The 26,610-nt window shown below is 40.0% G+C and overlaps 1 protein-coding gene across 1 annotated transcript; it reads right to left on the reverse strand.

Moving 5' to 3' along the window:
• Positions 1-499: 499 nt before the first annotated feature.
• LOC149621446 (ATP-binding cassette sub-family C member 1-like) lies at positions 500-23,962 on the reverse strand. Its single transcript, XM_089853710.1, has 11 exons — positions 23,662-23,962; positions 20,927-21,017; positions 19,946-20,316; positions 19,385-19,552; positions 10,525-10,584; positions 10,276-10,478; positions 6,861-7,344; positions 6,196-6,395; positions 5,935-6,061; positions 1,433-2,202; positions 500-1,367 (listed from the first exon to the last, which is right to left on the reverse strand). Exons 1-11 carry the CDS (start codon positions 23,785-23,787, stop codon positions 1,256-1,258), a joined length of 2,712 nt encoding a protein of 903 aa, XP_089709836.1. The 5' UTR covers positions 23,788-23,962; the 3' UTR covers positions 500-1,255.
• Positions 23,963-26,610: the final 2,648 nt, after the last annotated feature.

A 26,610-nucleotide genomic window follows, 5' to 3' on the forward strand; every position in this document is an offset into this window, starting at 1 on the left:
AACAGCGAAGGTCTGGTTTACAAGCAAAGCGTTAATTGTTTCATCTAACACTATTAGGGCCATTACAATAATATACTAAGCCGAATGCAAACCATTTTTTTGGTTTTTAGCCAGAGGCTATTAGTTTGTCCTGTAGTGGATGTGGTGGTGGTGGTAGTAGTAGGTTTCAGCGATTAAGAATGTGGTCAGAGCTACCCAAAGCAATGGTTATGTCAGAGCTACCCAAAGAAATGATTAAAATTGAAATCCAAACCAAATTTATCTAAAATGAAAAAGTTCTTCAATTAATCCATTAGATTTCAAAATGGTTTTAATTTAAACCTACCAGGGTTTGAGTTTTGGACAAAACGTAAACACACATTTATGGTTTAAATTGAAAACTGTATTTTCACAGTGTATAGAAGAATTTTAGGTCTTTCTTCTAACAGTAGAACATAATGGATTTGATCTAAATTCAGAACATTGAGGCTAAGTGAACTAGAATTACAACATCATGGGGTTTGTGTCTAAAATTAGAATGTTTTTATTTCTAATATGATAATACAATTGTTTTCTTTTAACTTCTAATATCAGAAGAGTGGAGTTTTATTTTCCAATATCAGAACAGTAAAATATTAAGTTCTAATACTAGAACATTTAAACTTTACCTCTATTATTAGAACATTAACAGAATATGGTTTAAAGACGGAAAATTAACGACATATGGTTTAAAATCGGAACATTTCTGAATCATTCTGAAAACATAACATTAGTTCAAGGGTCGGATACTAGAACATAACGGTTTCATGTCAAATTACAGAACATCGTTGGTTTAATCTAGGTTTATGGACAAACCATTTATGGTTAATTTTGACTGAAATCATTTTCAAATCTTAATACATCTTAATTAAAATATTACAGGTATGATGTTTTAGTTTTAATAATGTAGAGACCATTTTAGACCCCTAGTTTTTACGGTGTGCCTTCTTGGGAATGTCAGACCTCTTGGGAGCACTCACATTCAAAACTTAACAATGGTTTTACGGTAATTTAATTATATCTTTAAAAGATGAGTTATTCGAGCCTACTTTTTGGTATGCCTTTTGCTACAACACATATTTGCCACCTTTGATTTGCAATGTTTGCTTTTAGTTCACAGGGAACTTTATTATGTACACGACAGTTCATGCCACGACTATTTAAAGAGCACTAAAGAATGATTGGTTGTACTGATTATGTACAAAATACTGATTGCAAACTTTAAAATAGAGGGTATTTATAGTATGTTGGCATCTTTGGCCAAATCGAAGAACATTGATTGCTCGTTCTTCAAGAGAGCATGTTGAGAATCGAATTCCACAATTCTACCCTGATCGAGAACCATCACCCTACGAAGAGGTAAAGGACAAAACGTTAGACGCATAATGCCTTTTCAATTGGTACATGAACTAACTTGTCGTAGTCCAAAATGGTGTTTATTCTGTGTGCGATGGTGATGATGGTAGAGTCGGCAAATTCCTTCTTGATGGTCTCTTGAATGAGATCGTCGGTGTCCATGTCGACCGAGGCAGTCGCTTCATCCAAGATGAGGATCTTTGTGTTCCTTAACAGGGCACGAGCCAAGCAGACCAACTGACGCTGACCGACGCTTAGATTGTTACCTCCTTCGGCCACGGGGTGATCCAGTCCCTGTTCGAGTGACGCAACGAAGGTTTTCAGGTGCGAGTGTTCGAGGGCGACCCACCGTCGCTGGTCGTCTTGTTGCCCGAAGGGATCCAGATTGAGTCTCAGCGTGCCCGAGAAGAGGACGGGCTCTTGGGGGATGATGGTCAGCCGCGATCTCAAATCGGACAAGCCCAATCCATCCACTTTCACTCCGTCTATGACTATCTGACCCCGCACTCCCTCGATCAGTCGAAAGAGCGCCAGCGTCAACGAAGACTTTCCCGCGCCTGTCCGCCCCACCACGCCCACCTTCTCTCCGGCTTCGATCCTGGCATCTATGTCCTTCAAGACCAAGTCCAAGCCTTCTCGGTATTTGGTACTGTAGTCCTGGAATATGATTTGTCCTAGTTGAGGCCAGTCAGATGGAGGCTGAGATTCTGGTTTCTCCCACTCGGCCTCCGACTCCAAACGACAGTATTCGTCAACTCTTTCTATAGAGACTAAATTTGATTCCAAACCCGTAGTGGCAGAAATAAGGAGTTTCAGAAAATGCAGAACCTACGATTTATAAATATTAAATTAGTACCTAATTTGCTAAAATTAACTACACGCTTCAAACTCATGGGTTGAATGAGTTGGGCTATTTGAATTTTAAGTACAATTTGGTTAAAAAAATAGCCCAGTAGCAGTTGAATAAACATTCCCTGGTAGTTTGGGATGGGGTTGTTTCAAAGCCAAAAAATATGGTTATTGCAGTAACCCAAATTGGGTCATTTGCAATTTTAGGCCAACCAAGCATACAAATACACGAAATTGTACACTAGATGTATGTTTAGAAAACTTTGCAATACCAGTTATTTAAGTAATATGTAAAGTTACTCTTTCTGTATTAATTTTGAGTTGATAAACAAGATTATCTTAAATATAAAAATAAATACAATTAATTTTTTACATTTTCTTCGATAGTTATTTACCTTATTGCGCGTTGCATCGTTTTAAAAAATAACTATTGAATATTAATGAGATACTAGACTAATATTGACGTATTAAATGAAGCATACGCCTGTTGATTTGTCTTACTCAAATCGGTACATAAGACTTCGAATCTTAGTATTGGATCAGAACAGCGCAATTGCATTAACCTTTGGTGGAAGTCCCACCATTGGTAGGTTAGACGTCACGTTTCTCGTAACCCTAGACGATCGCCGCGTACATCTTAACTTAATGATGATGGAGCTGAAGCAAGAAGTTATATCAGTATCTCTGAGATACTAGATATAACTTCTTGGTAGAAGCCAGTAAGTACAGATTGGTGTCCATGTGGGATGGAAAAAGACCAGATGATGATGGTGTATAGTAGCCAGTATTTACAGACTCGTGTCCATGTGGGATGGACATTCAAGTAGAGGATGGTGGTGTTAGGCAGACAATGGGGTAATAACCAGTATAAGTGGAATACAATGTTCCAAATTTCCCGGACCTGTAAATGCAGTCTGGAAATTGAGAGCGCATTTGCTCCGATTTTCCAACTGCGAACGCGGTGGCTCGGGTTGTAAAAACAGACATACACGTCAAAATTAGGGTATCGTTCCTTTCAACCGAATTCCCAATGGACCGAAATCCCATTCGACCGAATATCCCGCAATGATTTTAGATTTCCAGCCCAATGGCTATATTCCCGATGGACCGAAATCCCAATCGTCCGAATATGCCCCTAAAAAATACATGAATATAACTTGAAACACTGTAGCCGTCAGCGATTCGGTGGTGTAGTGGATACGAAGTTGGACTGCGAAGCAATAGGTTGTTGGTTTCTTATCTCCGAAAGGTATGTTAATAATATTAAAAGTAAATGTTTCGTGATACTAATTAAAACGCTCACTTTCATTCCTTTCAAGGCAAGAGATATATAGAATTAATAAACAAATTGTGCTTAAAATGAAGTGCAGTCTTAATGGTAGTTCCATCAATGTCTTTAAATTTTAAATTAAAATTTTAATATTTTGGTTTCGGGTGGGTTAGGTTAGGTTAGCTTAGCTTAGCTTAGGTTAGGTTAGGTTAGGTTAGCTTAGGTTAGGTTAGGTTAGGTTAGCTTAGGTTAGGTTAGGTTAGGTTAGGTTAGGTTAGGTTAGCTTAGCTTAGGTTAGGTTAGCTTAGGTTAGCTTAGGTTAGCTTAGGTTAGGTTAGGTTAGCTTAGGTTAGCTTAGGTTAGGTTAGGTTTGGTTCCAATAAAACGTTGACACCTTTTCGAAAATATGCTCCTTTTAATTAGCTACCACCTTTTCCAAAATATTCTCCCATTAAATAGCTACCACCTTTTCCAAAAGATTTTCCTATTAAATAGCTCCCACCTTTTTCAAAATATTCTCCTATTAATTAGCTACCACCTTTTCCAAAACATTCTCCTATTAATTAGCTGCAACCTTTTCCAAAACATTCTCCTACTAATTAGCTGCCACATTTTCCAAAATATTCTCCTTTTAATTAGCTACCACCTTTTCTAAAATATTCTCCTATTAATTAGCTGCCACCTTTTCCAAAAGATTTTCCTATTAATTAGCTGCCACCTTTTCCAAAATATTCTCCTATTAATTAGCTGCCACCTTTTCCAAAATATTCTCCAATTAATTATCTGACATCTTTTCCAAAATATTTCTATTATTGCTAATAAATTGTTTTAATACTCATATAAATAATCTTTTTACCTCCAAACAAGGTTGGGTTGGGTTAGGTTAGGTTAAGTTAGGTTACGTTTGGTTAGGTTAGGTTAGGTTAGGTTAGGCTAGGGTAGGTGAGGTGAGGAGTGCAGTAATACATTTTGAACTCACATTTATTTTAACAATAATAAGTTTTGAAATTAAAAATATATTTAATGCAAAACCACACAGTATGTCTTCTTCCAGTTCAATAGAATTTCGGTCCAATGGGACTATAATAAAATCGCACCTTTGGCTACGTTCGATCGAATGGGACCCCAAATTAAAAACCCCTTCTGTCGAATGGGAATTCGGTTCAATGGGACCAAAGCAAAATTAGAACCTCTTCGTGACAAACTTCAGGTAAAACTAATCAGCGATCTTACAAGTGGAAGCTGAAACATGGAAAGTGAGGTGGAAAAAACGCTTAGCTGTGTAATAAATAGCAATTTGGGTTCTGTTTTGAGAAGTTTTAGTCAACACAAATTAGGCTTTATTTCAACCAAAATTATGTAAGAATTTTACACAATTTGTGGCTACCTTTTATCCCAAAGTTGCGTCAAAATTACAATTAACCCTTGTTGGGTAGTTTTTTACCCAAATATGATTTTATAATTTAACCAGTAATGCGGTTACTGGTTAGCCGAAATCTGAGTTATGGTTTACGTTGACTCAACATTGGGTTAAATAAACAACCAATTCTAGGGTCAAGGATCAACAACTCAAAAACTGGGTCGGTTAAATACTGACCCAGCAAAGAGTTGAAAAATTACCCACTTTGGGTCAAAAACAACCCAACATTTTTAAGAGTGATTGTTCAACGTCATCGAAAATCCTGCACAAACTCTCGTGATTATGCAGGGGAAACTCATATTAGCCAATTAGATAAAATAATATAATAACCTTCATAGAAGAGACCTAATAACGAATTTAATGCAAGTATTATAGTATTTCTCCAAAAGTATATAAATTGAAGCAAATAGTCTCAGTCAAGCACGTTATACCTTTCCACCTCAAACCCGTTTCCCCAATTTCGAATGACCTTTTTCAGCAATACTATTTCGAGTCGCAGGAATTGGATACAATTACGAGATCTAATAACGTTATGTTCCTGCAGTTTCTATTATTTTCACTATTTTGCACGTACTGACGACGAAAGCGGAAAAATCGTTCGCTGAATTGTTGTAAAAGATAGATCGAAAAAGTAATTGTCTCATTATAAAATTATTATAAATCTAACAATGACGGCTTGTTATTTTTTAGAGTTGATTGGTTTTATAAACAGAAGTTACGTTTCACGTTTACTTTCAATTAGTTACGAAACCATTTAAGAAAAAAATTCTCCAAAAAATTGTTTACACATAAACTTCAATTTCGCTGAGACTACGCCGACAGTAACTATAATGAGCAAAAAGCTGGGAAACCAAAATAAACCTTTGCGAGTCTAGACGAGTTCTATCTACCTACATTAGCGACGCTTCGCTATAAATCTAAGAAAAGCCTTCCGTATCAAGAAATAATGGAAAACCAACAGAGATTTTAGGTTTTGGTAAGGTTATTATTTACTAGCTTCGACTTCATTTGTAGCGCTTACCCGATAAACATTCGCCAATATCATTCCGACAAAATTAGTTGACAAAGTTCCTTTGCTCAAAATTATGAAAACTGCGGTGCATAACATCAAGCAATTACCCAAGATATTGTAGCGTACTGTCAGCCATCTGGAAAGAAATAGGAATTTATTGAATTGAGCAAAAGAGTTGCCACTTGGAATACCCGTTTTTAACCAACAGTGCATTTCAAATCGAAGGTAAAAATTTAGTGTATATGCTACAAAATTTAGTGAATGAGATACCTTTGCGCCATATTCATCATATAATTAGCAGCAGTGCATTCGTCGATCAATTTCAGGAAGTGTCCTTCGAAGTTCTCTACGGCGTCGCATGCCCTGATGACAGTGCTGCCAGCCACTGATCCTCCCACGTGCGAAAACAAGAAGGAATTTCTCAAGCTTGTTATCCGCTTGAATTGACGATTGCTCGACATCAAGAAGCGCTGCAAAGATATTGGATAATCTTCAGTTTTAATGAGTTATTAAGTAATTCTCCCCGGAGTGGGCGAAAGGACGCCTGGAGTAAAATGCGCGTGTTTTCTTCAACATTTTGCAATAAAATATGAGTGTGAACACACTCTAAGTGCATGGTTCAATATTTCAAAGATTTGTTACTATTTTAAATTAGCGTGGAAAGTGTTGGGTGGAGAAGTTCCAATTTGGCACCAAGACCTCTTCCAACGCTTGATAAAACTTTTTAAAAGCCGATAATAATCTTGACTATTTTTATTGTTAATTGGAATGTTTTCTATTTTTCAATAGCACCATTTGTAGCGCTACAAGTTCAATTCCCTTATTATTAAAGATTAATAGAAGCAATCTATCCCTCGGCACGAATTCAATGCGTTCATCCAGGACAATTAAGAATTGAGAAAGATACTGACAGGAGACTGAAATCTAGTTCATACCTGAAGTAAAAAGTATCCAACGACAACAATGATGCAGGGAATTATGAATAATGGTAAAAATATTGCAATTCCTAACGTGAAAACAACAAAAAATATCAATCCTCTATTGGTTAGCGATAGCACTGGAGGTAATTGCTGGTCGAGGGCGTCGATGTCTTGGGAGAAACGATTGAGTATCCTTTCAACGGGGGTAGTGTCGAAGAAGGACATGGGAGAATGAGATACGTTGTCAAGCATTGTCCAATGTAGACAGTGTGCCGCTCGTAGACAGCGAAAGACGTTCATGATTATAATGCTAAATCCAGAAATGGCTTGGCTTAGACCAATAACAACTGAGACTGCTATGCGGATTGCCTTTAGGTCAGGGTTCCCTTTAATATCTTCTTTGGAGTCCGCGCACCAAAGAGACAGCCAGTACACGGAGACCACATTTAAGACTGCCGAATTGGTGGTCATTACTTCGATGATCGCAAACCATGTTATGCTATAGAATTATATTGTTAAAAAGAAGAGAGAACTTTATGGCAATTAAATACAAGTACTTTATTTAGGTGTAAGTTGCCTATTAAAATACATTAAGATGAGAGCTTTCGGCTCGCGAGCCTTCATCAGTCATACTAAAATCTAACGCGCGTGACACTTACGAGGTAACCTCGGTTTTTAAAAAATCATATCATGCCCTCTCTTGAACAAAATGCCTGTCGTCTATGACTCCCCAATATTTTGCTTCAGCACAACCTTGATTTAAATTTAATATCCCTGATTTTTTAATAAATATACCCTCAATAAATTTTGTTCAAGAGAGGGCGTGATATGATTTTTTAAAAACCGAGGTTACCTCGTAAGTGTCACGCGCGTTAGATTTTAGTATGACTGATGAAGGCTCGCGAGCCGAAAGCTCTCATCTTAATGTATTTTAATAGGCAACTTACACCTAAATAAAGTACTTGTATTTAATTGCCATAAAGTTCTCTCTTCTTTTTAACAATATATTTTTATTAACTTATACTATGGCTTCGAAAAAGTTTAACATTTATGCCATAGGTTTTAAAATATTGTTTGTATTGTGATACGGAAATCTGCAAACGACCAATAACATTATAATGAGGAAAGTGGTGTGAAGAAAAGTCAAAACTCCTCGTATATTAAAGAATATATACATTTGCTTCCTTGAGAGTCTCTTTAGTCACGAGTTTTCCTTCATCTTCATTTGAGACTTTTCCTTGGGATGCAAGATGAATTTTCTCAACTATGGTATTTAACGTACTTTAAAAAAATACTTATTTCAAAAAAGCGTTTTCAAATTTAAAGAATCAATTCAAACAAGTTGGGAAACCAAATTAAACCTTTCCGAGTGGAGCCGTTATTAAGAGGTTTTTCTTAAATTATTTGAATCAGTATTAATCATTTTAATCGCCATTAACCTTAATTTTAGTTACACCGATTAATAATTTAAAAATAGCTATTGTTAACGTTTGAATTCGAGCACATGCCTCTTTAACAATTTTAGGAAATTTAGGGTATTTAAGGCGATTTTATTCCCAATAAAAGATAAGAAAACCCGCAATAGCGTGAACCTTCTGTGGAAGTCCAACCATTGGGTGGCTTGACGTTTTTCGTAACCCTAACCGATCACCGCGTACTTCTTAACCCTAACGATGATATGGAGTAGAAGACAACATTGCCTTCTGCGATCACGTTTACTTCAATTTGCCAACTGCGAACGCTATTACAGACAAACACACCCACACACGCCCAGTCTTGGTGAAGTCATCGTCACTCGGAGTGGTAAAAATTTAAATTAAGGGCTATCTCTACAAACAGTTAGAGCCACATGGAGGTTGTTCGCAAAGAATTTATCTATGAATTTTCACTTTTCGGCTACTTACTGGAGGTAGAAACTGTATATTTCATATAGGTCCACACTAGAGATATATTTCAGTTTCGCACGCCAGTTACGCGCGTCGTAAACACACGAAATATTTGCTTCGCCCGCGAGATCGCTCTGTACGCAGCACCAAGGAAATTTGTTTGAAATTTCAAACATTTTCGCGTCGCACGCGCTAACGCAGCCAATCAGGAGAGGCTATGAGTCACGTGGTCTTTTTAAGATGGCGCTGATCTGTGAAACACACCGCAAACAGTTTTTAGAAATGAATAATCACGTGATATTTTCTCTAGTTTAATTAGGGCACCGATACTCGGGGTTCGCCGATAGTATCGGATCGGTTGGTTTAATATGATACTTAACCGATATTCGTTTAAAATGCGTTACATGCCGCTACATGACATGATTTTTAGGTCTTTCTGTAATGTATTGATGGTGATATCTTATTTCTATGAATGTCAATCCGGATGATTTCTCATTTACATAAAAAGTACCTGAATTTAGTTTACCTAATAGAAGTTAAAGGATAAAAAGGCCTCTCAGCATATACTAGCTAAAAAAGACAAGCCGTGATATTATTTTGAAAATACATCTAAACATTGTAGTATAATTCACGAAATTACTCTTTAAATTATTTCCTAGTAATTTTAATAGATATGTAAATGGCACTGTCATACTAAAAATATCGATATCGGTTGAAGTATCGGGTTTTGGGTCATAGTGAGTAAATATCGGTATCGGTTCATGTTTGCATCGGTATCGGGTTAAGCCTGGTATCGGCCATCAGTATCTCTAGTTTTAATAAATCGTAGAAATAAAATGAAAAAGAAAAGAAGAATATGGATTTTAGGAAGTATTCGCTGACCGAGAGAAAGACGGAAATTTTCATAATTTAGTCCCAAAATTAAGGGTGTACACAACAGAATGCAGAAAGGCAAAGTAGCAGACTGGACTTCGAAGTTCCGGTATTTCCTATTGGTTGAAACCAGGAATGTATAGAGGGGGGGGGGGTTGGAATGGCTAAAGGGGTTCCCGGTGTTCCCTTGATGGTGGAAACATATGGCGAGGCCTTATTTATTATATTTTTTTTGGAAAAGTGTATTTCCTCCATCATCGTCGGCTTTGCCATCTCCTGAAGGCGATAAATGTCTAGTCATTTCAAACTAGGGACCGAGCGGATAGAGGGCGGAGTTAGAAGAAGAATTTTCACTTTTTGGCAGCCAATGAAAATATTTAAGCGGGAAATAATCTTATTTCGTCAGTTCATGACGTCGCTAACATAAAATAAGCCACACCAGACGTTTCCAAGATCATTTCACGCCTAATATGATTTGACCTTAGCCATTCCAACTCACCTCCATTCATTCCTGGTCGAAACAAATAGACGTGGCGTTTTCCCTCGATACATTGGAAAATAAACTTCGTGTGTGAACGAGATGCGAGCGAAGCGCCCCAAAGCTAGCGATCGGCCAACGCATGCGAGGTGTGCGAAATATCTGTAGTGTGGATGGACCTTAACAGACTCACGATGGGTCTTCTTTATTCTCGTCGCTCATGTGCTGCGCGAAATAATCATTGGCCATTCCCTGTCGGCTCATGATTTCATCATAGGTTCCGTTCTCGATGATTCGTCCGTTGTTCATAAAGAAGACTCGTCCACTTCTCGGAGGAAGCTCAAGTTGTGCGTCACCAAAACTCTCGTATGTAGCAAATAAAATTTGAAGAGCGTGCTATTAAGTTCCTAACATAAGGAACTTTCAAAAGCGAGCAACTCACAGTAGCGGCGCGAGGATACTCTTTGGTGTAGGCTAAATGCTTTTTAAAACTATGTAACCCCTTTAATTATTGTTAAGGATATTTAAGTACTTAATGTTTTAATTGTCTTCTTTGTATTATCCCTTACAAAAATCTTCTTAAGAACTCTTAAGAAAATTCCTTGGGAAATTTCTTTGGAAAGCCTTAAGGCGTTCTTTAGGAAATTGGGGAATATTGGCCTCTTTTTCTTTGGAAATTACTTTGGAATTTTCTTGGGAAACCTCTTTGGAATTTCCTTGGGAAATGTCTTTGGAATTTCCTTGGGAAATATCTTTGGAATTTCTTTGGGAAACCTCTTTGGAATTTTCATGGGAAATATCTTTGGAATTTCCTTGGGAAATGTCTTTGGAATTTCCTTGGGAAATATCTTTGGAATTTACTTAGGAAATGTCTTTGGAATTTACTTAGGAAATGTCTTTGGAAATATCTTGGGTAAATATCTTTGGAATTTACTTGGGAAATGTCTTTGGAATTTACTTGGGAAATGTCTTTGGAATTTTCTTGGAAATTGTCATGGGAAATATATAGAGAAGTGGTAAATTAATTTAGCCACTTGAAACGAGGATAGTTCTTACATGCAGAACCATATCTCAATACAGGAAGTGTTGTTCTTATATGCTGAACTACACCCCTTATAGCGAGTTAAGATCTCGCATGAGGTGTGAAACTGCTTATAAAGTCAGACATTTAATCGACTTAAAACATCCGTAAACGGCAGAAAGTTTTAATCTTGTGCAATTGTATGGGGTACTAAGTGGGTTTTGGAGGCTTTAACGGCCAAGCAGTAGATATAAATTAAAATATAATAATGTATATTCACTGAAAGTTTTTTGAGTATCAGAAAACCGTTTAAGCTAATTTTCTCTACAATGTTTTTAAAAAAATTTTTATTTTGGACTCTAATTACGCTCGAAATAAAGATAAAACGTGCCATAAGAGAATTAATCAAAAATTCCGACTGACAGCTTATACTCCCTGTAAATCTAAACATAACGATTTTAATTACTCTTATTTTACTTTTAATCTATTTTATCCATTACATCAACACCTCACGGATTATTAAAGGCAAAAAAATAAAAATAAATAAAAAAAATAGGTAAATATAACATTCCATTTCAGCGCTTGCTGAGCCTTAGCTACGGGACAAGCCTTCGTGAAACGTTTTTATTTTTTTTTAAACCATCAAGTTAATGTCTATCTAGTAAAACTTTAGCTAAACTATTTGGGTAAAATATTTTGAGATAATTATATGAAAAGCATAATTGCAATATATTTGGCCCTTTGAGATTCATCTCTAAAATTCTTAACTAATTTCGTTGGAAAATAAACCTTCTTTAGAAATTCATCTCTAGAATTCTTATCGAATTTCTTTGGATATTAAACCGTAGAGCTTCATTGGACATTTATCTCAATAATTCCTATCGAATTTCTTTGGGAAATAAACCCTTGAATTTCTTTGGAAATTGATCTCAAGAATTCCTAAAGAATTTCGTTGGAAAATATTCCCTAGACGTTCTTAGGAAAGTTATCTCAAGAATTCCTAAAGAATCTCGTTGGAAAATATTCCCTAGACCTTCTTAGGAAACTTATCTCTAGAATTCCTAAAGAATTTATTTAGAAAATAATCCCAAGACATTCTTAGGAAATTTATCTCTAGAACTCCTAAAGAATTTCTTTAGAAAATAATCCCAAGACATTCTTAGGAATTTATCTCTAAAACTCCCAAATAATTTGTTTAGAAAATAATCCCAAGACATTCTTAGGAAATTTATCTCTAGAACTCCTAAAGAATTTCTTTAGAAAATAATCCCAAGACATTCTTAGGAAATTTATCTCTAGAACTCCTAAAAAATTTCTTTAGAAAATAATCCCAAGACAGTCTTAGGAATTTATCTCTAGAACTCCCAAATAATTTGTTTAGAAAATAATCCCAAGACATTCTTAGGAAATTTATCTCTAGAACTCCTAAAGAATTTCTTTAGAAAATAATCCCAAGACATTCTTAGGAAATTTATCTCTAGAACTCCTAAAGAATTTCTTTAGAAAATAATCCCAAGACATTCTTAGGAATTTATCTCTAGAACTCCCAAATAATTTGTTTAGAAAATAATCCCAAGACATTCTTAGGAAATTTATCTCTAGAACTCCTAAAGAATTTCTTTAGAAAATAATCCCAAAAGACTCTTTGGAAATTTATGTCTATAATTCCTAAAGAATTTCTTTAGAAAATAATCCCAAGACATTCTTTGGAAATTTATCTCTAGAATTCCAAAAGAATTTCTTTAGAAAATAATCCCTAGACCTTCTTTAGAAATTTATCTCATGAATTCTTTAGGAAATTCCAAGGAAGTCTTTGGAAATAGTTTCTTTACAAAATGATCCCAAGGGCTCCGTAGGGTTCCAAAGAAATTCCTTTAGAACTCTTAAGAAAATTTTTGTAAGGGATATTTCTTATCTTAACTCAAAGCCGACAATTACGATGACAACGAAAGTTTTTAAAGCCACAATTTTTATAACTGGCCATAAACTACTTCACGAAAAAGAAAGCATGGTCACGTTTTTTCAGACCAACTCCCCTAAAAACCACGTCCCATTTTTAACCCCCCCTATATTATTATTATTATTGTTGATGAGGAGGGTACGCGCCCTAGCACCGATGCCAAAGGCATATTGTGCATCCTCGTAATCAGGCCTTGAATAGGCCTGTAGCTGCAGCGTAGCGAAGAATTCGCTCCACCGTGAGAGAGGAGACCCTCGAGGGTTCCAGGGTGTGTGAATCAAAATATTCTAATCTAAGCGAGGCGAAGTAGTCGCACTCGCAAAGTACGTGGGCGGATGTTTCTTCCATCTCCTGACACGACCTACAGAGAGGGTCGTCGGCAAAACCCATCAGATGGAGGTGCCTATTAAGCCGGCAATGCCCGGTCAAAAGACCGGTGGCCAGCCTAATATCCCATCTGCCGAGCGAAATTAGGTCCCTAGCACGAGACCTGCAGGGACCATCGACAAACAACTTTGTCTGTCTCTGGCCCTACATGCTGTGCCAGAGCTGATTTTGTATGACAGTCAACCTGTCATGCAGACACCGTTTGACGTGCCTGTAGGGGATGGGGACGGCCGGCTCCGGCCCCAAGAGCTTGGCCTCCGCACCCCTTTTCGCAAATCTATCGGCTTGCTCATTGCCATAATATCCGCTATGCCCTGGCACCCAGTACAGCAGAACCCTGTTGCAGGATGCCAGTCGCGCTAGCAGGTCGAGGCAGCTACGCACCAGTTGAGAAGAAATCTGACACTGGTTCAGAGCGTTCAGGGCAGCCTGACTGTCAGAATAAATTCTCACAGTCCGTCCGGTATACCCTTTGTTAATACAGTAATCTGCGCAATAACAGATCGCGGCAATTTCAGCCTGGAACACACTAGCGAAGGTGCCCAGGCAAGCAGAAAAGCCGACCCTTGTGGTTTGACAGTAATAGCCGGCGCCAGCGCCGGAATCAGTCTTGGAGCCATCGGTGAACCAAATGGTTTCACCCCCAGTGCCAAGAGGCAGCAGGTTAGTCCACTCTGCCCGACTGGGGAAGTGGATACTGAATGGCTTAGTGAAATCAAAACTGGTGACGGTTTTGTCAGAGCACATCGTAAGCGACGGCTCAAGTGCGGCGTACTCCCGAAAGAGCTTCGTATGGCTGTAATCGCAGAGTCTTGGAACCCAACAGCCACTAATGTTGAGCCTGTAGGCTCCCATGACAGCCTCCTCCTCAATGAAGAGATGAAGAGGAAGCATGTCAAGGAGCACCTCCAGGGAAGCAGTTGGGGTCGATCTCATGGCCCCCGTAACACCAATGCAGGCAAGCCTTTGAAGCTTGCGCAGGGCAGCCTGCACCGTCTTAAGCCGGACCCTTGTCCACCAGACAAGTGCCCCGTAAGATAGTATGGGTCTGATGATCCCAGTATAGAGCCAGTGTACAGCCTTGGGGTTGAGGCCCCAAGTCTGGCCGACAGAGCTCCTGGTCCTCCAGAAGAGCATCTTGGCCTTCCTAATACACCGATCAAGATGCGGCTTCCATGTGAGTCTACAATCAAAAGTCACCCCCAGGTATTTCACCTCGGAGGACTTTGTCAGGACCTGGCCAAAGAAAGAGATATCATTGAACAGATCCTTAGTATTCTTCCTCGTAAAAGGAACAAGGACAGTTTTATCAGGATTAACGGTGAGGTTAACCGCCTGACACCATTGCTCCACGCTAGAGAGAGCAGATCTCATAAGCGCGGTAACAGTGTCCGGGAACTTCCCCGTAAAGACTATCGCTACATCGTCCGCATACCCGAAGCAGCAACAGCCCCCAGCACCCCCGAGCCTCCCCAGGAGCTCGTCCACCACCAGGCACCACAACAGGGGGGAGAGCACTCCACCCTGAGGGCAGCCCCTGCTGGTAGTCACCCCTAGAGAGTCCCCAAGGAGGGACGCCGACACCTCGCGGTCGGTAAGCATGGACTTGATCCAGCGGCCAAGAGTGGCGCTGATGCCAAATCTCTCAACAGCTTCAGTAATAACCGAGCTAGAGACCTTGTCAAAGGCCCCCTCGATATCGAGGAAGACAGCCAGTGAAATTTCCTGAAACTCGAATGCCCTATCCAGGCAATTCGTAAGGCCGTGAAGGGCCGTCTCAGTGGATTTGCCTTTTTGGTAGGCAAATTGTGAAGAAGAGAGAGGAGTTACCGAAAGTACCTCGTCTCTGATGTACCTGTCCACCAACTTCTCCAGAATTTTGAGGAAGAAGGAGGTCAGGCATATGGGTCTAAATGCTTTCGCCTCGAGATAGGAAGCCTTCCCGGGCTTGGGAATAAAGATGACCCTAGAGCGTTTCCAGTCACGAGGTATGTGACCGAGAGCAATGCAAAGTCTGTAGATCTTGCATAGCGGAGAGGCGATGTGGTCTAAGCCCTCCTGCAAAAGCAGAGGGAAGACCCCATCGGGTCCCGGAGACTTGTAGGGCTCAAAACAGTTGACAGCCCACCGAAGCTTGGGAATCGTGACAACCTGTCTGGCTACAAGCCAGTCTTCCCTCTTAGCCCTGTACAGGACAGGGTAGAGAGAGTCAGGGTTTGTTGGATTAATAAAAGTAGAATCAGGAAAATGGACCTCCAGCATATGCTTGAGAGTCTCAGCCCCAGATTTAGTGTACACACCCTCCCGTAGCTTAATAGCATTAAGTCGATGTGTGCTGTCGTGCGCTAGAATCTTCATGACCCTAGCCGTGGCAGGGACATTGGAGATTTGCTCACAGAAGGTCCGCCAGGAGTCCTTCTTAGCAGCTCTAATGGCCCTGTTGTAGGCGTTAAGGGACTGCCTGTATCCAGCCCAGTCACCCGTGCGCTTGGCTTTGTTAAAGAGCCTGCGCGTGTATTTACGAAGCCGGCTGAGATCCGCGTTCCACCAAGGGACAAGCCTCGAGCGGTTGACGGTCTTAAGTGGGCAGTTCCGGTGGAACGACTCCATGATGGAGCACTGTAAATCACCAGCAGCCCGATCAAGATCCTTAGGTGAAGTGAGTTTAAGAGTGTGACCCCCTCCGTAGCGTAGGATTAGGTCTTCCCTATAGCCGGCCCAATTAGTCCGTTTTGGGTTGCGTATCTCCGTCCCCGCCGGGACAGAAGTAATCGCGACAGTAAAGCAGATGTGCCTATGATCCGACAGAGACGGTTCATTTGACACATGCCAGTTAGACACGGAAGACACGAGGTTTTCTGTGGCTAGCGTGAGGTCAATGACCTCCCTTCTATTAGAAGTAACAAAAGTAGGTTCATTGTTTTGATTAAGAATATAGAGTTTACAACCAACTAAATATTCTAGTAAATCATCACCCCTCTTGTTGCAGTCAGAGCTGCCCCACGTGATGTGATGAGCATTGGCATCGCAGCCAATGATTAGCTTGTCCCCTCTCTTTTCACATTGATTGACCAAATTGATCACCTCAATTGTCGGGAGAGAGTCCGCGTCGTGGGCAAAGTATGCGGAGGCAGCCGTGATAGTCAACTTGGCATGCCCAGTGGCCAGGACTAGATTCACGGCCGCCGTGTCCTGGGATGTGTACAGCGGTAGAGAGATACAACAAAGATCCCTCCGAACCAAAATACACGCCCTAGGTCTAGCAGCAGTTTGGTCATAGAATAGTGACCCCGCCGCGTCAAGACCGAGGATTTTGCCATGGCAAATCCACGGTTCTTGTATGAGGGCCAGATCAAGACCCTCTATAGCAAACCTCCTGCAGAGTACCGCAGAGGCCGCCTTACTATGGTGCAAGTTGATTTGAATTGCACGTAGCGTCCCCATGGTCCCTAAGAGAGGGGTTCAGAAGGGACCTAGCTACACCTCATCGGTCCCGAGAGGGCTAATGGCACCTCCCCCCCCGACAGGCGAGCTCCCAGTCCCAAGATCCTCCCCCTCACCAGGACCACTAGAACGCTCATCGGCTGAACCCCGAAGGGTCCCATCCGATTCTTCCAGTAGGGTGGACTCATCCATGGAAGAACAGACTTCCGAATGAGCCACCCCCCCCCTCCCCCTCTGTGCCTAGAGCGACACCAGAGAGCTCCTCCGCGAGATCCCCCATCTCGCTAGTCCCACCCCCCGCCGCAGACTCGGCTACAGTGGTTTTAGTGGTTTCCGTGTTCTGAAGGAGTTTGAAGGAACCCTTGTCCACTCCAGTATAGCCCACGAAACCAGCATTCTTAATGGCTTCCAATGAGGAGCCATCAATTAGCAGTACCCAGTACCGTACTGCCCTGTCCACGTACGTCCGGATACATTTCCAGCGTTCAGTGGCAAAACCTGCATTAAGGACCTTTAGGCGCCGAAACAGCACCGCCGGCTCCTTGGTGATCTGGTCCTTGGTGCGGAACATTACCTTAAACGGCTTAGGGAGTTCGCTAGCTCTCATTACTGAGAGCACCGCATCCCCCACCACCGAGTAGGCTAAGTTGTCCTTCAACCATTGCCCAGTGAACGAATCCTCACAGGAGTATACTAGGGCCCCGGTCGTCAGGCTAAAGTTCGCAAGGCGCGGTAGAGGGCTCCCCGAAGGTATCCCATCCAGCGCCCTTAGAATCGCCTTCTGAATTGGGCCCACGTCTTCCTCCGTGATGACCGCCGTCGGATAGCCTTTTTTGACAATGGCCATCTTTTCTGAGCTGGCGGCGTCACTATAGGACTTAGCCTTTTTCGACGCCGCCTGCGAGGTACTTGGTGAGGGAGTCGAATCCTCCGCTCTGGGCCTCTTCATTGGGTTGTCACGAGCCATCGCACCCCCAGCGGCGGTGGAGACCGTTTCAGACCCCGATTTGACCTTTTGCCGAGCAATCCGTCGTTTGAGACGACGACGCAAGGTACTTTTCGAGGGCTTGCCAGACACACGCACCGATAAATCGTCACGAGTATCGCTGGATACAAGCCCTTGTGAAGTGGTATCAGTGTGGGTTCTGCCTTGAGCAGACCCCTGCACCGTAGGTTTGGTAGTGTTAGAGTTGTTTTGATTTAATTTATCCATGGGAATCCCACGAGTAAGGGGGCAAGTAAAAGGTCGCCACCCGGTAGTCCCCCACCCGGGTGGAAGGCTAGATACAACGGGGTGTCGCCCGGTGCCCCGAGGGGATCGTTAGCGATACCGAAGTTTTACTTCCCCAGTACCATGCAGCCCTCGGCACGATGCCTCAACACCTTGGCTTGGGAAGGGCGCGTATCCGTTTAGCCCACACAACGTAGTGGTTAACCAGCTCTCACCACCGAGGAGGTGTGATACTCCGCATCGATGAGGACCCAAGCTAGCGTGTGTGAAGTTAAAAACGCGAGCGGGAAGCCAAAGCAAGGGGGGGAAAAAGATACACAACATCTAGCTTGCGTCCCCAACGCACTATGACTTGTCTTAATTTACAAATCTAATTTGATAAATTTTAAAAGATAATCTTTTTTTCTTTAGTGTTATGGCGTTCCACTCAGATATTTTTGTCAGCTTGTAATTCAAAAGCTCTCTTCCGTTTAGCCCCTGACGGAGCTTCAGAACTTTAATGTCAGATGTGATTTTCTATATGCTTCAAAACATTTTCCATAATACTTAGTTAATGGGGCTCACTTTATAGGTTTCGACATTGCTACACGAAAACCTTAGTCTTATCGAGATTGGGATTAAGATTTCAGATATTAGCGAAAGAAACGAAACCATTTCAATCCGAGGGGGTGGGGGGGGGTCCGTTTCATCCTCGCTAATGCAAGCGAGGAATAAACAGTGACATTAAAGAGGTTAGGCTGACACTACTCGTACTCTTTATTTATTTTACTTTAAGAGGCCCTTACTGGGCCCCTAACGTGGCTGTAAAAAACAAATGGTTTTAATAATTTCCCTTCTCAAGGTTCGTGGTCTAGCGCAACTATTTTATATTAAAAGGCCCTTGCAGGGCCTTACTCGGCCACTAATGGCTTTTATAGGCCCTCAAAGTGAAACGAAAAGTAGGCTATAGCCTGTGTCGCCCACCACTGACGCCGCTACTGGCGACACAAAGGTTTTATTTGCGTTAACTATAGAGAATTACAGCATCAATACATTTTGAACTCTTTTTGAGCCGCTATTACTGAAGTTGCGAGGATTTGAATCAAAAACTACGTAGCTTAAATAATTACGTATGTATTTGACAGTAAAGACACTGACTACTTTCTGGGCCGCCATAATCAAGTACAATCGGAATTTAAACGAAAGGGCACGTCGATATCTCATTTAGATTATTGGATGTTAAGCATTTACATAGAAAATATGAGAATAGCGTTAATTACTTTATTTCGCAGTAATCCCTTTGGTCCGATGACTTCGTTAAAGAGATGTTTGGCCACGTGCGAGTCAACCGCCCCCAACGGGTCATCGAAGAGATAAACATCGTCATTGCGGTAAATTGCTCTTGCCACGTTGACCCTTTGCTTCTGACCACCACTCAAATTGATACCCTATGTATAATTAATATACTAACACTTTACTGAAGAAAGCAACCATCTATGAAATTATGAATATAACGTCGTTACGCCAGGTTTTTCGAGTACAGCGCCGTATATATATTTTCAGTATATTTCTAGATTAACCCGAGAAACAGACCTTTTGCGTAAGACGTAGGGCCACTCTTCCATGTTATGTGCGTGGAAGTGACACACCACTCATGATTCTTAGCGTATCCAACTTTCAATATCAAATTAAATAATGCATATTCATTCCCCTCCGCGCAGGAGAATGAATATGCTTTCCCTAACTTTTAAGGCGCTCTTGTACATTACTACTTCGAAAATGAAAATTTTCTTCATAATTCAGTTTTTTTCTTAAAAAATTTGCGTTTCAATGATACATACTCTTTCTCCAATCTCCGTTTCGTCGTCAGCGGGTAGTTGGTCGAGGTCTGGTTGTAGGGCGCATGCGCGGATGACGTTGTCGTATCTTTCCAGGTCCATATCGTCGACGAAGAGTATATTCTGTCTGAGTGAGGTGTTCTGGATCCAGGGTTGTTGAGTGACGTATCCAACTCTCCCGGCCACTCTCACCTCCCCCTTTATCTTCTGCATCTCCGAAAGAAGAGCGGACAAGAGAGAGGACTTGCCACAATCCACCGGACCCACCACTGCCACCAAAGAACCATGAGACACTTTCAAATTGATGTCCTGAAGAGACTCCGCTGTCGTCTCTTCCAGGTTCCATTTAAACGTTCCGTTCTTAATCTCAATTGCTAGAATTTTCATAGAAAAAATTATGTTAACGCTGGTAAAATATGACCAATTGTGAGAAGCTAGAGTAAAAATATCTGGATATAATCTAAAATAACGCCAGGTCTTACAATTCTCTATAAATACGATATGTCATAAGTTTATAAGATATGTTCCATGAGTATGCCACTACCTATACTTCGTAATGCTAGAGGCTTAATGAGAGCTAGTTCAAGAACGACGCGAGAATTGATTACACTCGGTTTTGCAGTACATCCTCCTATTTAGTCTGTACTAAGCCTTTGACAGCGCCTCACCAGGCGTCGCTTTACGAGAATCTATGACGTTTCACCTACGTCACTTCATGACAAGCTCTCATTAACGAGTGACACACTTATGGAACATATCTTATAAACTTATGATATGTGTTTTGGATTTTTTAGAAATAAGATTATTAAAGGAGCTATTTGAGTCTTTGCGGGTTTTTTTCTATACTTTATTATTATGCTTAAAAAGTTCTTTCAATTGTCTCTTTTCCATGCTCAAGTTCGCGGTTCACTCTTAACCACAATTAATTTCAAGCTTAAGTTCATCTGCTTGTGAAGGACGAGCCATAATAATAATTTGACACACCATATTGGGCGTTGCTAGCCATCTGCTCCACGCAATGCTTGGTTTCTCCCTGACACAACATGATTGCAATTCTTCTTACCGAGACATGAGCCTATAGAAAACTAGTTAGTGGTTTTGTGTTATTTTGAGACGTTTTAACAAAAGCGAAGGTCAACGTAACAATCCTGTACGCATCTTTTACTAAAAACAATGCTCATTTCATGGGAAAATGTTTTGTACCAAATGTTTTAACATGGCATAAGTTGCCGTTATTTAATTTCGCCAGCAATAATTTCAAAACTTTCTTTTACAGCAGTATATGATGATAATACAATGATACATAATGTCATAGTATTGAAAGTAAAAGCCTCGGTCAAGCAGGTGGAAAGTGTCAGGCTATCCCCGTTTCTCAAATTTCCAACCCCATTTTATGACGTAATATTTCAAAACGCAGCACTCGGAATAAAGCGCTAGAGCTACGACTATTCCTATTTATGGGTGTGACCCAAAATCCCCCCGGACAAAATCCCCCCAAATCATAAGTAACGGACAAAATCCCCCCAAAACTCCTACTAGATGGACAAAATCCCCCCAAAATTCGTACTTGATGGACAAAATCCCCCCAAAATCATATTTAATGGACAAAATCACCCAAATCATATTTAATCGACAAAATCCCTCCAAATTATATTTAACAATTAGGTTTGGTTAGGTTTGGTTCCAAAAGATTTTCCTATTAATTAGCTGCCACCTTTTCCAAAATATTCTCCTATTAATTAGCTGCCACCTTTTCCAAAATATTCTCCTTTTAATTAGCTAACACCTTTTCCAAAACATTCTCCTATTAATTAGCTGCCACCTTTTCCAAAGTACTCTCCTATTAATTAGCTGCCACCTTTTCCAAAGTACTCTCCTATTAATTAGCTGCAACCTTTTCCAAAACATTCTCCTACTAATTAGCTGCCACCTTTTCTAAAATATTCTCCTATTAATTAGCTGCCACCTTTTCCAAAAGATTTTCCTATTAATTAAAAATATATTTAATGCAAAACCACACAGTATGTCTTCTTCCAGTTCAATATAATTTTGGTCTTTTATTGAGGGTTTACGCTTGGACGTTGCTATTGCCTTGGGTCTGTTACATGACGAACAAAATGGCGTTGAAATTAAAGCCAAAAATTGTAAAAAATATTTCGAAAAGCAAAAAATTCTAAAAAATATGTCCGTGAAATATGATAAAGGGCTTGTAAGTTTGGAAAATTTTCTAAGCTGTGTCGCCAAAAAATGTGAAATGTGAAATAAAACAAACTACTTTTTCGTTGGGGGATTTTGTCTTCTTATAATGATTTGGGGGGATTTTGTCTTGTTATAATGATTTGGGGGGATTTTGTCGCATTGGGTTAAATGGGGGGATTTTGGTATACAATCGCGTTTAACAGAGCTCAGTGCTACCAAAAGTCCATTAAATTAGCCTAGGAAGTAACCAAAAGCGGGGTTTGGGACTCCCCTCTCTTGTGTAGCAATACTGAAGAAGGGCGACACATTCGCCACCTCGCGATAATTTTTCTCAGATCTCCGGTTTAGGTGCGACTCGTACGCCAAAATTTTCCCTATTGAGAGAGAAAAAACTATTGGCTGAAAATGAACAGGGTTGGGGGGAGGTGGATTTTGGAACAGTCAAGGTCATTCAGTTTTTTATGACTCTTCATAAACCTATTTAAAAAAATATTTAACGACCGTGCCCGTTCCTTTTTTAATTTTTAATAATGCAAACAATCTACCCTTTAGAGATCCAGCGTTCATGTGCTGAAGAAGTCACGCCCCGCTCACGTCAAGAAAGACTTCCAAGAGAAATTCCTCGAGAATTCTAACAGCGTTAGGAAAGGGGGAAAACTTAGGCCCCTTTCCATGGAGTTAGAAGGAGTTCTTTCCCCATCAGAGACGTACGCTATGCCAGCTATTGTAATTGTTTACTTCCTAGGCTAATTTAATGGACTTCTGGTGCTACTGAACGGGTTTTTGTTTTTGGATTTTGACGCCACGCTGCTGAACGCGGTCCTTAAGAAAATAGTCGGTTTTTGGATAGCGTGACGTAAAACGCGTACTTCTCAGCTCGGTGAAAAAATGGTGAAATTATTATAAATAGCTTTTGCTGATTGTGATGGGACTACCTATTTCATTGCCGTGAAACCAGTTGATCACGTGAGAATTTTAAGAGATATGTTAGTCTTTCTAATTTTAATTATCAAAATTCTTCTTATTTATATCAATATGTTTTCATACAAGATTTGTTAGGCCTTGATACCTAACACGCTTTATTGCGTTACCGTCATTTTTAAAACACCGATGACTGGGGAAAAGTGTTCAGCAAAGCTGACGTCATTATGACTACATAGCTAACCGGTAAAAGTTTTCTAAAATCCGCTGTTTTGCTTGGTGAGCTCTGCTGAACGCAGCCTAAGATAGAGCTCATCAACTCAATGCATTGTCTGCTACGTTAAAAAAGGTGCCAAGTTGGCAACCACAATACAAGTACGCGTGAAAGACAGTTTCAAATCCGATCTAAGAGAGCTGGGAAACCAAAACGTTTTGTTATATCATGTATAGTACGTTGGATAATATTCAATTTTTTTTACCTAGAAACTTCAAATAAAACAAACTTTCGAATATTTGATAATCGGAAAACAGATAATGCATTTAGTAGAAGAAGCGTATAGTAAATTTTTCTTTTGACCCTCCCTTCAATGCGTTCTTACCAAAACTAGGGTATTTATTAAATCCGGAAACGTCAGCATTGACGTCCCTAATAATCGAACCAACTGAAACGAGACGAATGCTTTCCTCGCGGTGAGAACGTTATCGTCATCAATTAATACGTACATAGCGAAACACGGTGTCGTAATCTGGATATTTAGAAAATATCTGTAAGAACTTAAACGCAGTATGAAGGTAAAATATTATGTTAGCCCTGAAAATATATAGTTAAATAGAAAGATATGACAACCAAGAGTAAAACCAGGTTCACCCTGTGTTCATATTCCATTGCCGGAATGTGGCATTATCGCCTTTCTTGAGCTGGCGAAAGCCTTTTCAGCGATTATGCCTTTTTTACCCATGCAAGAACGCTTGGATAAGAAACTAATACGGAGCTGAAATCGTTACACCTCTAAGTCCCCCTGTCATCATTAGTTCGTAAGATATATTCCAAACGTTTGTCACTGGTTACTGGTCACTAAATAGGAAGACGAACTGCAAAAGCGAGTGTAGTCAATTTTGGCGTCCTTCTCGAACTAGCTCTCAGTAAGTCTCAAGTATTACGAGGTATACTCAAGGAACATATCTTATAAACTTATGCTGTCATTGATATCAGAAATAATATAAGAAACCTCCCTACGGGAGGGAAGTATACAAGGCGCCATAGGCATAACGTTAAAACACGCGAGACATCCTCGAACCGCCAAATACCATATTCAGACACTATTGCTCATGGACAAGGTACGTTAGATAGTTCTTTGATATGGTCGTTCGAAAGGGAAAGAGCAAAAAGCGCTTCAAACTAGTGTAATCTGCTTAGCCGTCTGTCGTAAAGAAATAGAAGATTCCTGATTTTGCTAATAAATATTCACATACGGTAATTTCGGAACGAAAATCTAGTTTGTTGTGAAGCCAAGTAGAAGATGAAAATTATGAATACAGGAACAAAATTTCGAGATAGATAATAACACCATTTTAAAATCTATCTATGTATAGTGTTAGTCAATAGTCATATACCTTGGCAAGGTAAGGGTTTAATTCAAATTTTATGCAAAGATCTATTAAAATCCTATAATCGAGTCACTGCCTGCTTATTAATGATTGATTGTCATCAAAATCTAAAAAATGCTGCATGAATTATTTCATTGGAAAAGTTTAAAATTAAAATGAGTCTGTGAAATTGACTTAACTTAAGCAGCCGACGCAATCGCGAGATCAGAGATTGTATTCCTACGCTCTACGCGGCGCGGCCCTATTTTTTAAACTTTGTTTACGGCTGTATAAGTGCGCGGAGACATTCGCGGTAGGAGGATGTATCGGGAAAAATTCGCCTTTGTATACTTTCCTCCCGAAGGGAGGTTTCTTATATTACTTTTGTTGATATTAATAATCCACTTTTTGTAAATTTTTTCTAATTCGTACCAAAACCGTTATGAGGGCAGTTATAAATATGTTTATTCTTTTGAAGAGGCCGTGCTTCTTCAATAGTGCAATTTCTTTTTTCCTGATTTCAAGAACGATTCTGTGGAATGATCTCTCCCAGGCGTACAACTTCAGGACACGGATTCCATTCAAGATTTCACTCATAATTTTCATTCTCTTGTCCTTCAGTTTCATCAGCTCAATCTAATAAGCGAGATAATTAAAGAACCCATTGAGAGAAACTCTGCTGGTAGCGATATTGTTATGAAGCTCGTCAAGTTAACTGTCGTAGTTCAACCCGCGATTTTCAAAGTATTTACAAGAAACCTTGCGGCGTACGATCTGCCCGTCACGATTTTAGGTACAAGAGTAAAAGCACGCTGCCGCTAAACCATCCGCGTTTGCTGTACCGGGAAGAAGTGGAAAAGGAGAGGTATTGCTCAGGCTTATTGGACTGATAAGTGTAAATCCTAATTCCCACATCTAGAGGAAAGGAAAAATTGGTTATCGTTTATCACTCGACCACTTGAGGCGTCAGATTTCAAACTACGAATCCTTTGACTGTTGCTCAATCAGTACTATGACTTTTTAAAATTAATACACTCAGTATTGGAGAGAGGGCCCAAATAAATCTGAATAAGCAAACCGTAATCTACGTGACAAAAAGGAATCAAATTAACCCCCTCTCTCTCTCAGTTTCGGATCGCGGTGTTAAATACTATAGTTTACCCCACGTACAATAACTCTCTTTATCTACTCCTCCCTGGCTGTAGAAACCAAGTTTTCTTTCCCTACTGTAGGGAGTGAGGGGAGAATCTAAAACAAAACGATTTGTGATATACAATCAAAGCAAAGAAAGTGATCAGAGTCAACTTAGTGAAATTATTACGTCCGAAAATTGTGAAAACTCTTCCAAAGTTCCTGTTATAAAAAGTCAATGTGATATTTCTGGTCAATGCAGTTCCCCCAAGAAACTATTATCAAACCAACGTGATAACTCACTCACTCTGGATCCGAAAATCTCTATTGTATCAAATTATATAACTAAAGTTCCTAGGAGACCTCTAAGTACAATTAAAAACCCTGAAGTAAATGTAAATTTGAAAGTAAGCCCCAAAGTAACAAGCCGTATGAACACTCGCAACATGACTAGATTGGACAAAAAGCTTCAAGGTTCAACCAGCTTAGAAGCAATCATACCAACTCATTTAGATTTTAACACAAATAAAATCCGTAAAAGCTGTCGTTTAAGCAAAAAATCTATTCCTGAACTTGAAATACCAAAATCGAAAAGGAAAAAGCAGCATAGTATGAAATTTGAATGTGAAACTGAATTTTTAAAATTTTTTTAATGAAACGATGCAATATTTTTTGAAATAAAAACTAAACTGCTAATCAGTTTTTTCTTTCTCAGTAGTGTCCACTTTGGTATTTCCTCCTAACGCTTCTAAAACAAATCCTTTCAGAGATTCTAGCTTGTCAATGTTAGATTGATATAACCATAAAGATGGATTATTATTCCTTCCTCC

Source organism: Phalangium opilio, unplaced genomic scaffold (genome assembly GCF_054372755.1).
Source record: "Phalangium opilio isolate 3A_F unplaced genomic scaffold, DU_Popi_V2 ptg000204l_1, whole genome shotgun sequence".
Classification (NCBI taxonomy): Eukaryota; Metazoa; Arthropoda; class Arachnida; order Opiliones; family Phalangiidae; genus Phalangium; species Phalangium opilio.

Coding starts and splice junctions, on each gene's coding strand:
- LOC149621446 (XM_089853710.1), bottom strand. CDS start 23,787: ATGTACGTATTAATTGATGACGATAACGTTCTCACCGCGAGGAAAGCA. Junction 21,018..23,661: donor TAATAAATACCCTAGTTTTG/GTAAGAACGCAT, acceptor AGTTTTCTATAG/GCTCATGTCTCGGTAAGAAG. Junction 10,585..19,384: donor AGGGATTACTGCGAAATAAA/GTAATTAACGCT, acceptor CAATAATTAAAG/GGGTTACATAGTTTTAAAAA.